Here is a 14,175-nt window from a genome sequence, read left to right as displayed (position 1 = left end):
CAATGTTTTTTGTATACTAAATGCTATGCAAAATTGATAAATACCATGGGAAAAGATTTTCTGCATTTTTTCTAGCTTCCTTAAAATTTGGGCGGATATATGTTTTCTGGAGAATAGTTTGGATAATCTATTTTTCTAATTTTCCGGGCATTAGAAATAATAATAATTACCGCCGATTTGCAAGGTTCCATCCGAGGAGAATGGAATTGGCCAATATCCTGAGTCTATCCTGTCTGAATTACTCAGAAACCCAGGTAACAGAGGTAACCGAAGGGGACTTTAGGGAGTTAAAATCCAAACAATTTGCCCGGGAAACATGCCCCAGACACCCCAAGAAACTTACGCCTTTTGGGCTGGTTTAGGAAATCGGTTAGTATTTATCCTAGATCCGCGCCTGGACCTTTGTCTCTGTAAGCAATTTCAGAGTTGCTCCAAACCTCTTTGATCATTATCATTTTCGTCTCAATAAAACGACTCACTTTTGCACTTGGCTCCGGTTAGAAAGCCCTATTAAACGTCTAAACGTTATGCATTGCCTTAGCAGGTAAAAAGGCGTTTGTACCTATAACTTTAGCGTCCATAAACCAAAAAACAACAGATCAGTCGGTCAAAGTTTTCACCCAGATGGTCTGGAAGGCCGGCACAAAACTTGGTATCGGATTTGCGAAAAGAAAGTTGCCCAAGTCTATGATCATAAATGGAAATCCATTCGGCTCCAGCTACTGTCTCTTTGTAGTTGGCCGCTACAAGCCGCATGGAAATATAGAGTATAGGAATGATAAATTCTTAAGTTTTTTTACAACTTTCAGAATTAAAATGCATGACCGTAGAAGAAAAACAGTTTTATTTTCGCGAGAGGTCGAGACCATAAATTGAACCATGATTAGGCCCCTACACCTTCTTCTCGAAAAAAAGGCTATTCTGCTCAAAAAGCCTGCACCCCCCCCCCCCCCCCCAAAAAAAAAAGGCAATTCTACTATAATTATGCTCGAATTATGCTTCGGTAAAATTTAATATTGAAACATTATTTCATCCATTTAAGGTGAGGCTAAACAAAAATATGTTCATTTATTATTTAATCCTTAAAACTAACATGGCCTTCGTGTGTAATAGCTTATAAGTCCTTCGTCATGGTCAGTGACTTCTACCAATTCCGAGTTTGGCGCCCCCATCTTGGTTTTGCTCGGATGCTTGTGCCCAGCTCCCTCTCAGACTCGTTCCCAGGCCCCAGAATATGCAAAATGGTCAAAAAATGGCCAAAGATGGCCTATTACAATAATAATTTTACGAACGAGCGCCGCGCGTGAGTGAAATATTGTTTTTGCCACGAGAAAATAAAATTCATATCTTCCAGCCGCCGCGTAATGTTCTTTTTATTATACAGACAAAAAGACATCGATAAAATAATAGATAGTCGTACCAGAGGACATGCGGAATGAAGTCTTACAGACCATCAACTCAGACCACTAGGGCGAACCCGAGTGCATTCTCCTGGCTAGGGAGTATGTATTCTGGCCAGGTATCTCCAATGACATCAGACTGTCCCTCATGCAACAAACACGAACCAGCTCAGCCAGTGGTAATGCAACCTGATCTTCCCAGTCGATCATGAGAAAAAAAATAGGAACAGACATCTTTGACATCAACGGAAGCAAGTACCTGATCGTCTACTATTACCGAAATTACGTCATCGATGAACTCAAGTGTGAGATTACAGAAAATAACCCACTCAGGTCCCGGATGTAGATTTTATGAAGTTTACGAGTGGTATTTTTTCCAGTAAAACACTAGTGTCTATCAAAATGAGATATTGGAAGAGGCAGATTCTGCGAATCGTATTAACTTTGTCCCATCTCAGAGCTTTACATGATGCTCTCTGGGAAACTTTTCTCAAGCTTAAAAAATTAAGGTGACCAATAACCGTGCCTGAAGCTTGTTTCGGTGCCGTTTAGCGGTTTACATTTCGGAAATGTAAACCGCTAAAGGGCACCGAAACAAGCTTCAGGCACGCAAAAATGGAAACAAAGTATTCGCCAGGTGACAGGCTTTCTGCCCTCTTTTTCTTTCTTTCCTTTTTTTTTTTTTTCTTTCTGTTCTGTTCTTTTCTGATTTCTTTCTTTTCTCCTTCCTCCCTTCCACCAGCCTTTTCTTCCTTTAATAATTCGTTCATGCAGGGAGCAGCATTAATGCTTATAGCCAATCAAATAACCCTTGCTAAGAGAAACGTTTGCGTAAATAACTCTTGTAAAATTCGCGACTTGTTTTTAAATCAAATCCTCTGCAATCTAGCAGGTACATCAACCCTACTTCATTGTTGTGGGAGGAGCCTTCTTGACAGATAAAAAGGGAAACGGAAATATTTCCTGTTTACATTTAGAAAACTGCGAAATGTAAGTAGATTATTTTGATATCGATGAAATGTTTCTTGCTTATATGTTATTCTCGTCTGTTAAACTATACTTTTTCGGCCCGTTTTGCTTTTTGGTTATTATTTATGGATATTTATTTTCTTGTTAAGTCAATCATATTGATAATATTTAAACGAATCGTTTTAAAGATATGAAGTCCATATTTTTACTTTTGTTATTGACATCAGAAATTTGGGCTCTCAACATAAGGATACATGCTGTCGTTTTGGCTTTTATTGGTTTTCGAAGACTCACATTAGCTTTTGCTAAAATTTCATGGATTGTGTTTTTGATTTATTGAATCAAAGTGCGTGGTAGCCTTGCTTTCTTGGTGTCTGTTAAGGTTAAGAATTTATCCGTACAATTAAAGAGGGAATTCTGCGCATGCATTTTCGTGGAACAAATATCGAGTTCAGCATCATAAAGGCTTTGTTTCTCACTTCGTTGTACAACTGTCATTTTTGCTTGCCTGTTTTTTTATTTGTTTGTTTATTTGTTTGTTTGTTTTTGTTTTCTTTTGTTTTTTGTTTTTGTTTTTTTTTTCTCTAACTTGGCTATAACGAGGCACACTTTCCAGCACAGAGCATACCAGTAAAGGTTTTTTGGGGGAACATATTAATAGGCCGTTATAGTAGAATTCTCTCCAAGGCATTTTTTTTTCAAAATGGTATAATTTCTTTGTTCTTAATCTTCAGGTCGGAAGTCAAAACAACGAGGTTGTTATGTACTCATTGGTTTTTCGTATTGTTAAGTTTTATTCCCAGGGGTAAGTTACTCATTCTTTGACCTATTTAAGCCATGCAAACAATGTATTTTGACTCCACTACACAACATTAACAGACAAAACGTAATGGCAAATAAGTTTATTTTGGGACGGCTTGGCGAGAACCAACCCTACAAAGTACTTATGTAAATACAATAATAGGTGATTACTGGTGAATACCTAATGTACAACACTCGTAAACTAGCTTTCACAAAAAGAAAAAACTCGTGCTACAAATGGTCGCTCTTGACCTGAATCACCCAGTTAAGCACGCAGGCTTAGTGCCAGTTAGGCTGCCAGTTATTCTGGGGAAACTAATTAATAAAACTCTGACAACATATAGCTGGCACAGGGAACACTGTAGGAGCACAGAGGCTAAGCAAAAAGAAAAACTGCTATAACTGGTCGATCTCGACCTAAATCCCCCAAATAAGCACGCAGGCTTAGTGCCAGTTAGGCTGGGGAAACTAATAAATAAAACTCTGACAACGCATAACTGGCACAGGGAACACGGCAGGAGCACAGAGGCTAAGCAAAAGAGAGATTTGCTACAACTGGTCGATCTCGACCTGAGTCCCCCAAAGAATCGAAGCACGCAGGCTTAGTGCCAGTTAGGCTGCCAGTTAGGCTGGGGAAATTTAATAAAACTCTGATCAACGGATAACTGGGACCGGGAACACTTCAGGAGCACAGAGGCTGAGTGCCAGGAAAACTGGGAATTATCTCCACTAATGTACCCAACAAGGCACGTAGCCCAATAAACAGTAAGGCTGCCATAAAAGGCTAGGGCAGGACATTGAAAGTAAACAAATGGATAACGACCCTGGCTAGAAGTCTGTAACATTGCCTGCAACTTAACTGCATCAAACGAGACTTATGTCGCCTCCTAAAGAGCGGTTCCTGGACAGCTGACCTAGTTTCTATACATAGAAACTAAATATATCAAGTAAAGGAGCAGGTGCAAAAACTGAGATAACTGTACAAGTACATAAAATAAGAAACGGGAAAAAACTGAAAACTAGCAGAGCTGAGCTACCGCTTACAAACTGAAGTAAATGCGGTCAGACGGAGGCCAGAAAAAACCTGCCCAAAAAAACCCCGAAGGGAAAAAACGCGGGCAGGAAATCTGGGTAGGAACCAAGGCTCAAGCTCAAAGCCCTTCCTACGGGACTTTACAATGTCATCGAGAATATGTTGCTCCTAAAAATAAATAAAACAAAAATAAAGAAAAACCAAAGAGAGGGTGGTTCGTAAGCCTAGATGACGTACACGTGATATACGCAGCCTTATATACCCCCGATATGGCTACCCATGGTGCACCCGGCCTAGTACCCAGGCCCTGTTGTATCTCGTGCCGTCAAAATATTTATTTCTGTCTTCTTCGCGGGCTCATTCGTCAGAAATAACATTTTAGATCTATTGTGATGGAGTGTCTTAATTTTTCTGCCGGTCTATATTCCCGCAGGGTATTCGGGATCCCTTCGAATTCCCATAAAAGGACAGCTTGTTTATGACACAGTATCGAAGACAGGAAATCTATGCGTTTCACCTCTCATGTGTCCATCATGTATCCTGAACAGTCTTTGCCAGCTAAATAAGCCAGCCGCGAGTAGCACAAGTACTCCACACTCGACTGAAGAATCATCATCACCTACAACGTCATCCTCACCGACCATGTCTCCCGCCTCTTCATCAACAGCTGCTACCGAAACCACCGCAAAAAGTCCAACAAGTTCGACTCAGGTGACACCAACTACTCAGCCGACTGAAACGTCTACCGCCAAAAGTACGACACCAACAGAGGCGGTTACGACGGCGGGAGGGACAGCAACTACTGAAGAGAGTGATACGACTACCGCCAAAAGTACTAGACCAACAGAAGCTGTTACCACGACGGAAGGTATAGAGAAGGCTAATACAGTGTCACTATCTTAATTAGATTGCTTATTTCCTTCATTTATTTGACAGTAAATTTCTCGTCAGCATCTCTTTTAAACAAACGTTGTACCGATGACTGGACCAATTAATTTTACAATTTACTTTCAGTAATGTGTTTTAAATACGCCATATTTGCACGATGGCGTCATTGAACTACTACGATCGACCAGTTCCCTTTTCGTTTTTCCATTCATATCTAAATTTGGTAATCACAACGAGATTCAAATTACAAAGGCCCTAACTTGCAGAGGAAAACAAAAGCCTGAAGGATTCTGGTCGTAGTAGTAAGATATCAAATAGTACGCACGCTCTGTCTGGCCGAGAGGTGTGTTTGCATAAAAGTATGTGAAAGAATAAATTGTTGTGAAGTCAAAGTGTTTTGCTTTTCGCGCTCTAGTCACGCAAGCAAGAATTTGAAAAAGTTTTTTGAGTTGAAAACTCGACAAGTTTACTTTATTTACCCATTTCCGCCTCGGCTGAAACATGGAAAATCTTAAGAAACATGGTCTGTCAAATTTTTCGCTTTAGCTGACATTTTAAGCGAGAAAAATCCGTATTTTGGGAAGCATTTTTTTGCAAAACAAGAATTGATTACGCGAGAAGGACTTTTCTAGGAAAAGTTAATTCATAAAAGCAATAGAAAACGTTTTTCCTGTATTTCCATAGCCTGATATAAACACTCGGGAGGTTGAGAGAATTCTCGACGTTCTGCAAACCGTCGAATTCAATTCGTCACGGATTTGCATAACTGCCTCGAATTCTCCCAACCCCTCTCGTGTTTATATCGGGCTATGCAAACACGGAAAACGTCTTCTATTGCTTAAATGTTACACTGCACTGGAGTCACAAGTTGTCGATTGTTCTTGACTATGTCGGCGAAACATTTCTAGATGATCGTTCCATTCATGTACGATTTCAAAAAAAAAGACCTCATATATAAACTGGATCAAAAATTTCCAAACACACAAAACAATACTAAAGCCTTATAATTCAAACGCCGCGAGGAAACAGGAAACTGGAAACCGTTTGCAGCCTCTGTTTAAAGCTGTTCAAATAAATAATCAGCTTTTATCTCAACTAGCTAGTGAACAACGCTTAAACTAGCGATCAACTTGCAAGCGCTTGTAAGATGCAACACATCTGCTGACCGCTGGGTTAATTTTACTCAGGTGGTAACTATTTGTTGTGACTATGAATTGGTATAAATAGATTTCTTTCAGACTGGTTTGCAAGTGCATAATAAATATCGCAAAATTCATGATGCACCGGACTTGAAGCTCAATTCTAAGTTAAACAGTGATGCCCAAGCCACCGCTGAACGAATAGCATCTCAGGGAAGCCTTGTCCACACAGATGATACAGGAGAACAGGGGGAGAGCTTAGCAAAGTTTTGCACCCCTTATGAGTTGAATCCGGACGAGATAAGTACAAGAGCGGTTGATAAATGGTAATAAGTGGTCTAGAATGGTACGATAAAAAGGGAGATTGTTTTCACTTTTGACTGAACGATCCAAGAGAACTATTTAAAATTAAAGTAATTCACCCGAAAATCAGGTCAAACGGGGTTTCAAAAATCCTTGAATCGCTTTCAAGGACCCGGTGAATTTTTAATCTTACCGGAAAGTCCATTGCTCGTTTACCCCGCAAAATCATGTATAACCATAGTTTCCATTTTCTCCTGGGTATTTACAGTCGTCCCAAGAGAAATTAAAGGCAATGCTTTTGGATTTTTTTGGGTTTGTTGGGGGGGGGGGGGGGGGGGGGAGGGACGAACGGGTTGGGGTTAAACCAGTTGTATCATCGCAATGTGACAATGGTGAATTAAGCGTCGTGAAAGAAAAAAAAAAACGGTCAGCTTCTGAATGACTGAAACAAAGTGATACTGATGCTGATCAGGATGACTTTGAAAGGCATATTGTCTTTGAAAAGGGAGAAAAAAAATTCATTTAAAAAAACATCCTAGTACACGTAAACAGGTCTTCCTGACCATGGCGTACTATCAAGTGTAGAAATACTCAATCGAAATTGGAGGATAAAATGTTCCGTGTTAAAGTTTATTATCGGTATTATTATTATTGTTATTATTATTATTATTTTTGTTTATTTATTTATTTTTAATTTTTTTTTTTTTAGGTATAAGGAAGTGTGCAAATACGACTTTGACAATCCAGGCTGGTCGCAGTCAACTGGACATTTCACGCAGCTTGTCTGGAGATCGACCGAGGAGGTCGGATTGGGATGGAGTAGTAAAGAAGAAAACGGCCTTACGTGCTATTACGTAGCGGCGCGTTACTCCCCAGGGGGAAACGTTGACGACGTTTCGCGATTTAAAGAAAATGTGAAAAAAGGGAGCTTTGATTCATCTTTTTGCGAAGCTGGTAAAAGGCGTTCGAATAAATGTTACGGAAAGATGGTTGGTTTTCTTTTCAAAACTACGCTGAGACACACGCGTAGGGGAAGTCGTCAGATATCTATCTGAATGGTCAACAAAAGTTGGATGCATGAGATTTTTTAATAACTTTCGGCCACATAGCGATGGCTAGCAAAAGCAGGTAATATAATCTGCTATTCTCAGCATCGGAAATAAAACAATTATATTTCCATAACAATGAAAGTCCCACAGTTCTTAGCGAATTCTTTCGTCTTCTGGTTGCATTTCTCATCACTTTAGTTGTTTACTGACCTTCGGCTGGGAACCACTTGTTAACCGCCCGTTCCGATCCACGTCCTTACCTGACTTCATCTCAAAATTTTGCTCATGTCTAAACTTTGAAAGTTAAAATTTGGCAACTGGGACAGAAGGCATTTAGGATAGTTTTGGTTCCTTAAAGTCAGGACCTTCCACTCGAACCCGGCGCAACGAAATGGTCTCGTGTTTCACAATCTTCACGTGAGCGATAGTTAAATTGCACCCCCGTCTAATGAAAAAGTGGCAATAACGCCGATACATTTGGTTAAAACGATATTTCTCCGTGTCTGTTATTCTCCTTGCCAGTGTTATATCTCCAGAGCAGGTAAACAATCTTTTGGCGGGAGCCCATAAGAGGGAGTAAGCATGCTACTACCATGTACTCGTTCGTGTCAGCAGTTTATTTATTTATTTATTTATTTTAATTTTGGTTGGGGGTTGGGGTTAGAACATATTTTCCCCTACAAACCAGCAAGCAAAACCTTAAGTCCTGAAATGGTAGTCTTGACATTTTAATGGCGTTTACAGTTTTAACTTTTAGATATCTTGCTCTTCTAATGCGCTCATAGACTGAGCGGGACTTCAACTTTCGGGGAAAAAAAACTGCTCTAAAATGTATCTAAAAGTAAGCCGGTCCAGCCTCATGGGATTTAATCGCTCTAGGTTATGGGCTCCTGCTTTTGGGCGTTTATATTATTTATTTTAGACTTTCTATCTCTTACTGAAATTAAGTACGCATGTTTAAACTGTAGGGTTTAATCCACCAGATGATAAAGAATCACCTGTAAAGAATAAGGAAAACAAATAGTCAAGATGAACGAAAAAGCTGGATTTTTATAACCAAAAGAAGTCATTTACTTCGCCTTCCTACTATACTAATGGCGTGACCTTTCGGTGGTTTCTACAACTGAACTTGTCAAGCAACTAGTGAGATTTTGTTCAGAGTAGTTGATTGACAGTATGGGATCTATTATACCAAATTTAAATAAAGAAACTCAAGTAAAAAATAAGTTTCTTGCTTGCTTGTAATTACTTTAGCTTAGTGTGACAGTAACTGTAGTTTAGTATGTCTGTTTGGTATATGAAAAATTTATGCGAAAACCATCGAGCACGTCTCATTTGCAAGCGATCCAGCTTGCCCCACGCAAGATTGCTAGTAGAGCCTGAAATCGAGTTGGATTCAAAGCGTTTTAAGCGTACATATGAGTAAAGCAAATTGGTTGCCGTCTTTTCGCACCTCCCTGACTAACAGCTAGCCTGCAGAAAATGAAAAATGGAAAAAAATGAACAAAGTGGAAAGTCTTGAAATATATATAATTATATAGCAAAAAAAAAAAAGGCGCCAATAATTAGACAGGCCTTCGTTACAGTTAACATGCATACAATGTTAAAAGGGAGCAAAAATATACCTCTCTTATCCAATTCTTCTTATTTTCAATTTAGAAAAGCGCCAATTTAATTAGCTTGTACGATGATCTATGAACACTGTGCAACTAAGTTGAGTGAGTAACTTAATAATAAAAATATTAGGATATAATTATTAAAATGTTATTATATGTGAAAATAATATATTATCACCACATCCGCGTTTCCCGGTTTAATACCTATAGAGGAATATTTAAAATCCTGCTATACTTAAATATTTTTTTCGCTCCTTTTGAGGAGCCAGAATTTTTATTTTCTATTTATTTCATTGATTTCATTTCCTTTTATTTTTCTTTTGGCTTCACACACAACAAAGACAATCTAACATCTTAATTTGCCTGATTGTTACGTACTGAAGAAGTCCCGTGTTTAACTGGTATGTTTGGGGTACTGTTGAGGCAGTGAATTTGATCACAAGCTATCACCAGTGAATCACTTCAGGCAGGTTATTATTAGTCATATCTATTCGGGCCAAGCTCAGCCATTAAACAAAGGAACACTCCAATGTTGCTTATATTTTTTGCGTTTGGTAATAGGTAAGTTATTTGATTACGGAGAGAGATTTCGACGTTTTGAACCTTGCTTATAACATTGATGAATCTAATGAATGAAACCTTTCATCAGGTTACACCAAAATGTTTCTTTGTTAAAGCAAATTACGGATTAGGAAGAGTAAATAATCCATTAGAGAAGGAAAGTTTACGGATAAGTGTACAGAAAAGAACACATTTCAGAATACAACTAATTTCTGATAAACTTAGGTTCTTTGTACAACAGTTTGTTTGACCTTCCAATCTCAAAACATATCAATTAACTACATAAATCTATTTGTTTTAATTTCCTTAGGAGAAAAATTGTCAAATTCAAGCCAGTAAACACAATTTATCTGGAAGAATCATATATTTTTACATGACTTACTTCGTTATAGATTCCATTCCTGTAAGGAGTTATTCTTATCAGCTAATAATCTGACTTCTCTTTATAACTTTATTCACAGTCAAGTAGTGTGACCATTAATGGCTTAGCGATCACGGATTGGGCCTCAGTATTTCGTAAAGCATTTAATCTCAGTTATAACGTACTAAGCAACAATGTATGTTATCTGCCTGTTATTTCTTCAAGCAACATTTGAGGAAAGTGGTAAGTTGTTGTTGTAAATTGTTTATTGCCTTCTACTCAGATATTAGAATTATGTTTTGGAGATAAATCTTTGAGTTAAAGTTGTTGTGCATCGATGATTTGACAGTTATAGTCTAGAGAATAGTTGAGTTTTTTAATTTACCTATTTCACGGTCGTAGCCAGGAGTGTGGGAACAAGAAAAAGGGCTTTAGATCAAGGGTCTGTGGTGTGGGATCTGGGACGTTAGCGATGGTGTAGTGTCTCGGACCAGAATGAGACATAAACAGTAAATACCAGAAGAAGGTGTGGGCTGAGGGAAAAAACAGTAGATCAGTTTCGGGGGGACGGGGGGGGGGGAAGAGTGGGGGTTGGCTTATACACTTTGAGCCATGATTGGGTTGTTGCACGTGCTTTCACTGACCACGAAAGTGGAAATCTGAGCCAAGTATAATTCGAAACTTGAGCTGGTCCTTTTTTTTGTTTTAGTTGGCATAAAATTTACCATCAAAGGTAGAGGCGAAATGGATTTAAATAAATTTGTGATTGATATTCACGTGGAGGGCGTTAATAACACAAGTGCAAAGACATTACCAACTGCAACGCCGACAAATGTGCCCACATTAGGGACAAGGACTACATCACGAGCCACGTCGTTAACCAAAGCAATCCCGTCAGCTTCAAGTCATCAACCTTCACCGACAATACTGCTTACAAACAGTACTAGTCCAAGACCCACCTCTGCACCTACAAGTGCTGCAGCATCAACAAAATGTGTCACAACTATCAACACTGGTTGCAAAACAACACCGGTTCCAGAGAAAAGTGCAAGTGTTACTCCGACAACATCCATACCATCAGATGACCCGTCAAATGATAAAGAACCCATAAACAGTAAGAGAAATGACCTTTTTTTTTTTTCTTTAGAGCGACTTTCACAGGGCCTTTTAAAATAGCTTCTGTCGACGTTTGTTATTTGCTTTATCAGCCAATGGATGAGTGGAATTTGGTCGTTCGAATAAATTCAACAGCATGACGCCACAGTGTCATCAAATTACGTCATTGTGTCAATTAAGGTACTCCTACATGTTGGAAAAGTAATGTAATTATGGTGGCCGTGTCAAGAGCGGAGATATACATTGGAGACTCTTAAGCGTTCCCCCAAGTCCCAAGAAGCAAAAAGATGCCCAGTCTAAATAGGGTTTAGGCAAATGAAAAAAAAAAAAACTTTATTTCTTGGTCCATATTGTAAGTTTTGGATTTTCACTTTTTTTTCTATTCAGATATTTTTGGGCTCAAGGATAAGGAGTACAGGGATGTAAATTAATGAGAGAGAGAAAAAAAAAACAGGCCTTTTTCTCACATTATAATTACGGAGCTCGAAATGGGTTTAAGTTAAAGCAATTCATTGAAAAAAACGTCTAACTTAGTATCATATCTATGAGGTTGACTGGCGTAGACGAGCGGGAAAGGATATTAAGCGGGTCTTATAGAATAATTAACTGCCCGCAAAATTGTTCAGTCAAACAGCGCACGACTATTGAAATCTTTTTGGTCGGTGTTTTTTTTTTTTTTTTTTTGTATTTTGTTTGTTTGTTTGTTTGTTATTTTAACTGATGGGGTCCATTTTCTTGCATTTACTATAGACGGCCATGTATAGTAATACAATAGATATTTGGCTAGGAAAGAAACATTTCAGACAGTACGTCTAGATGGATTCTCCTTCTCGTATTTGACCTATGGCTATTCAACAGACATTATACTTTGTTTAATTCATAATATTCAGTTCCAGATTTAAGTAGCATGGCATTGCAGTTGCATAACTACTACCGCTCAATACACGAGGCACCGCTGTTAAGTCTTGATAGCAACCTTGAGAAAGATGCTCAGGAATACGCCGAAAACGTGGCGAAGGATAAACTCTTACGACCAGAACAAGACTTTGTACTCGCATCCAAGAATGAAGGGGAAAATCTGGGCTTTAGGTGCTCAATTACAAAACCTGACCCTGCTAAGGCATTAAGGCAGATAATGAAGCGCTGGTAAGTAAAAAAAAAGATATTGTTCTTTTCCGGCTGATGTGATAGAGATGGGTTGTCTAAATGTCGACGAAACACAAAACTGAGACCAAGAATATATTAATAGTTTGGTGATGTCTAGTTGGATAATTTGGAAGTTATGAACCCTACCAAACCCTTACCAAATTCTTTTAACTCTTCCTGTAAGTATAGTATTTTGTAATCAGTTGTTTATTGACTGCATTTTGTCGATGCAAAATTATGAGTTGCGACTTCGGATTTGGAAGAGTCGTCTCATTATTTACGTCAGCAATAGTATGAGGTATTAACCTTGACTGCGGCACCAGGACTATTGGAATCTTCCTTGAAACACTGTTTTTGGTTATGATAATATATGATAATGAATGTGAGACAAAGGAAATGAAACTTCAACTCAGAAAATGTATCAGCCTCAACGTAGACACCTGGACACTCCTTAACTGCCCTCTAAGGTGCTTTTCTTTATCGCCCCAGGTTTTGTCTTGTTATAATTATAGGTATGACGAGGGATGCAAGTACAACTTTAAGACTCCTCCATCAGACAAATACAGTTACAGACACTTCACGCAAATGACTTGGCAAGGAAGCAGGTCCCTGGGCGTTGGAATATCATATGGAAAGGTCAATAACTTGCAATGTCTGTATTACGTTGCCCGGTACAGACCTCGAGGAAACACAGGGAATGCATTGCTCTATGCACATAATGTCAGAAAGGGTGCTTTTGATTCAAGTTTCTGCAAACCAGTTCCAAGCCAACTTCTCGCTCAAGGAGCTGTATTAAAAAACTGACCGATAACGAGAAGGGAAATTTAGACTGGTGGACTCGATTTACAAATTAACGCTAGTCGGGGCTTCATTGCGGAAACCAGTCGAAAAGAAAACCTTGTAACGACAGGTTCACGATACTGGAAGTATACTGACGATAGAAAACATGTGAATATCAATTTTGAGGAGCGAAAAGAAGAAATCAATGTGGCCAAAGATCGACACAATCTTTCCTGGAAGGGTTTAAGAAAGATCAATAGTTAAAATTCCCTGCATGGGTGGTCTTCAATTTACAATATGGAGCCTATGAGGTGTTTAAATTAACAGGTAAATAGATAATGTCAAGACATGTAAACAGTGCTGAAATAAACAGGTGTATTTGTAACAAGTGTCTCTTGTTATCATTACATTTTAAGTTAAAAAAGGTTTGAAAATACGAGAAATTTTATTGTTCACAGTAGAAAAGTATTTTTATTGCAATGGCCTCTTTCTACTTGGATTATAAAGAAGAACAAAATTAGGGTTAGCGAAAGAAAATGGAGGTTTTAGAGAGTTCGTAGTACATAACGTTTTCATTTCTTAACGCGATGGTCCTATCTTCTTCATATGGAATAGATGCGAGTTTGAAAAAAAAAAACAAACATTGTCAAACAAAAACAATCCAAAAGTCTTGAAACAAACTGACCAATTACGCAGTTTAATAATATTTTTGGCTTGGTCGGTTTGTCAGTGGCATAAAACAGATACTAGATTTGTTGTTGAACTACTTGTTACTGAAACGCCAATGTTATTTTTTTTTCTTTTTCTGCCTGCTGTTGGTTAAAATTAAGAGAAAGAGGCAGAGGCAGAAGTAGAGGCAGAGAAAAGCATGCGACCTGCTACAATCTCCAAAAATACTATTTTGTGTGAAAATGAGCTGGCGATTTAGGAAGAAGGGGAAATTTGACCTCAGATTTAGAAATGTACGATATAATCGGTTATTCCACAATTTTATGGATCTGACGGGAAAAAAA

At 38.5% G+C, this 14,175-nt stretch overlaps 1 protein-coding gene across 1 annotated transcript; it reads left to right on the top strand.

The window, feature by feature from the left end:
- Window positions 1-10,839: 10,839 nt before the first annotated feature.
- LOC140928331 (salivary antigen-5-like) lies at window positions 10,840-13,502 on the top strand. Its single transcript, XM_073378070.1, has 3 exons — window positions 10,840-11,234; window positions 12,127-12,382; window positions 12,895-13,502. The coding sequence occupies exons 1-3, from the start codon at window positions 10,865-10,867 to the stop codon at window positions 13,184-13,186; spliced, it is 918 nt and encodes a 305-aa protein (XP_073234171.1). The 5' UTR covers window positions 10,840-10,864; the 3' UTR covers window positions 13,187-13,502.
- The last annotated feature ends 673 nt before the right edge of the window (window positions 13,503-14,175 follow it).

This window comes from Porites lutea, chromosome 2, assembly GCF_958299795.1.
Source record: "Porites lutea chromosome 2, jaPorLute2.1, whole genome shotgun sequence".
Classification (NCBI taxonomy): Eukaryota; Metazoa; Cnidaria; class Anthozoa; order Scleractinia; family Poritidae; genus Porites; species Porites lutea.
The sequence above is the reverse complement of the archived record's forward strand: the minus strand, read 5'-3'. Positions and strand labels throughout refer to the sequence as shown.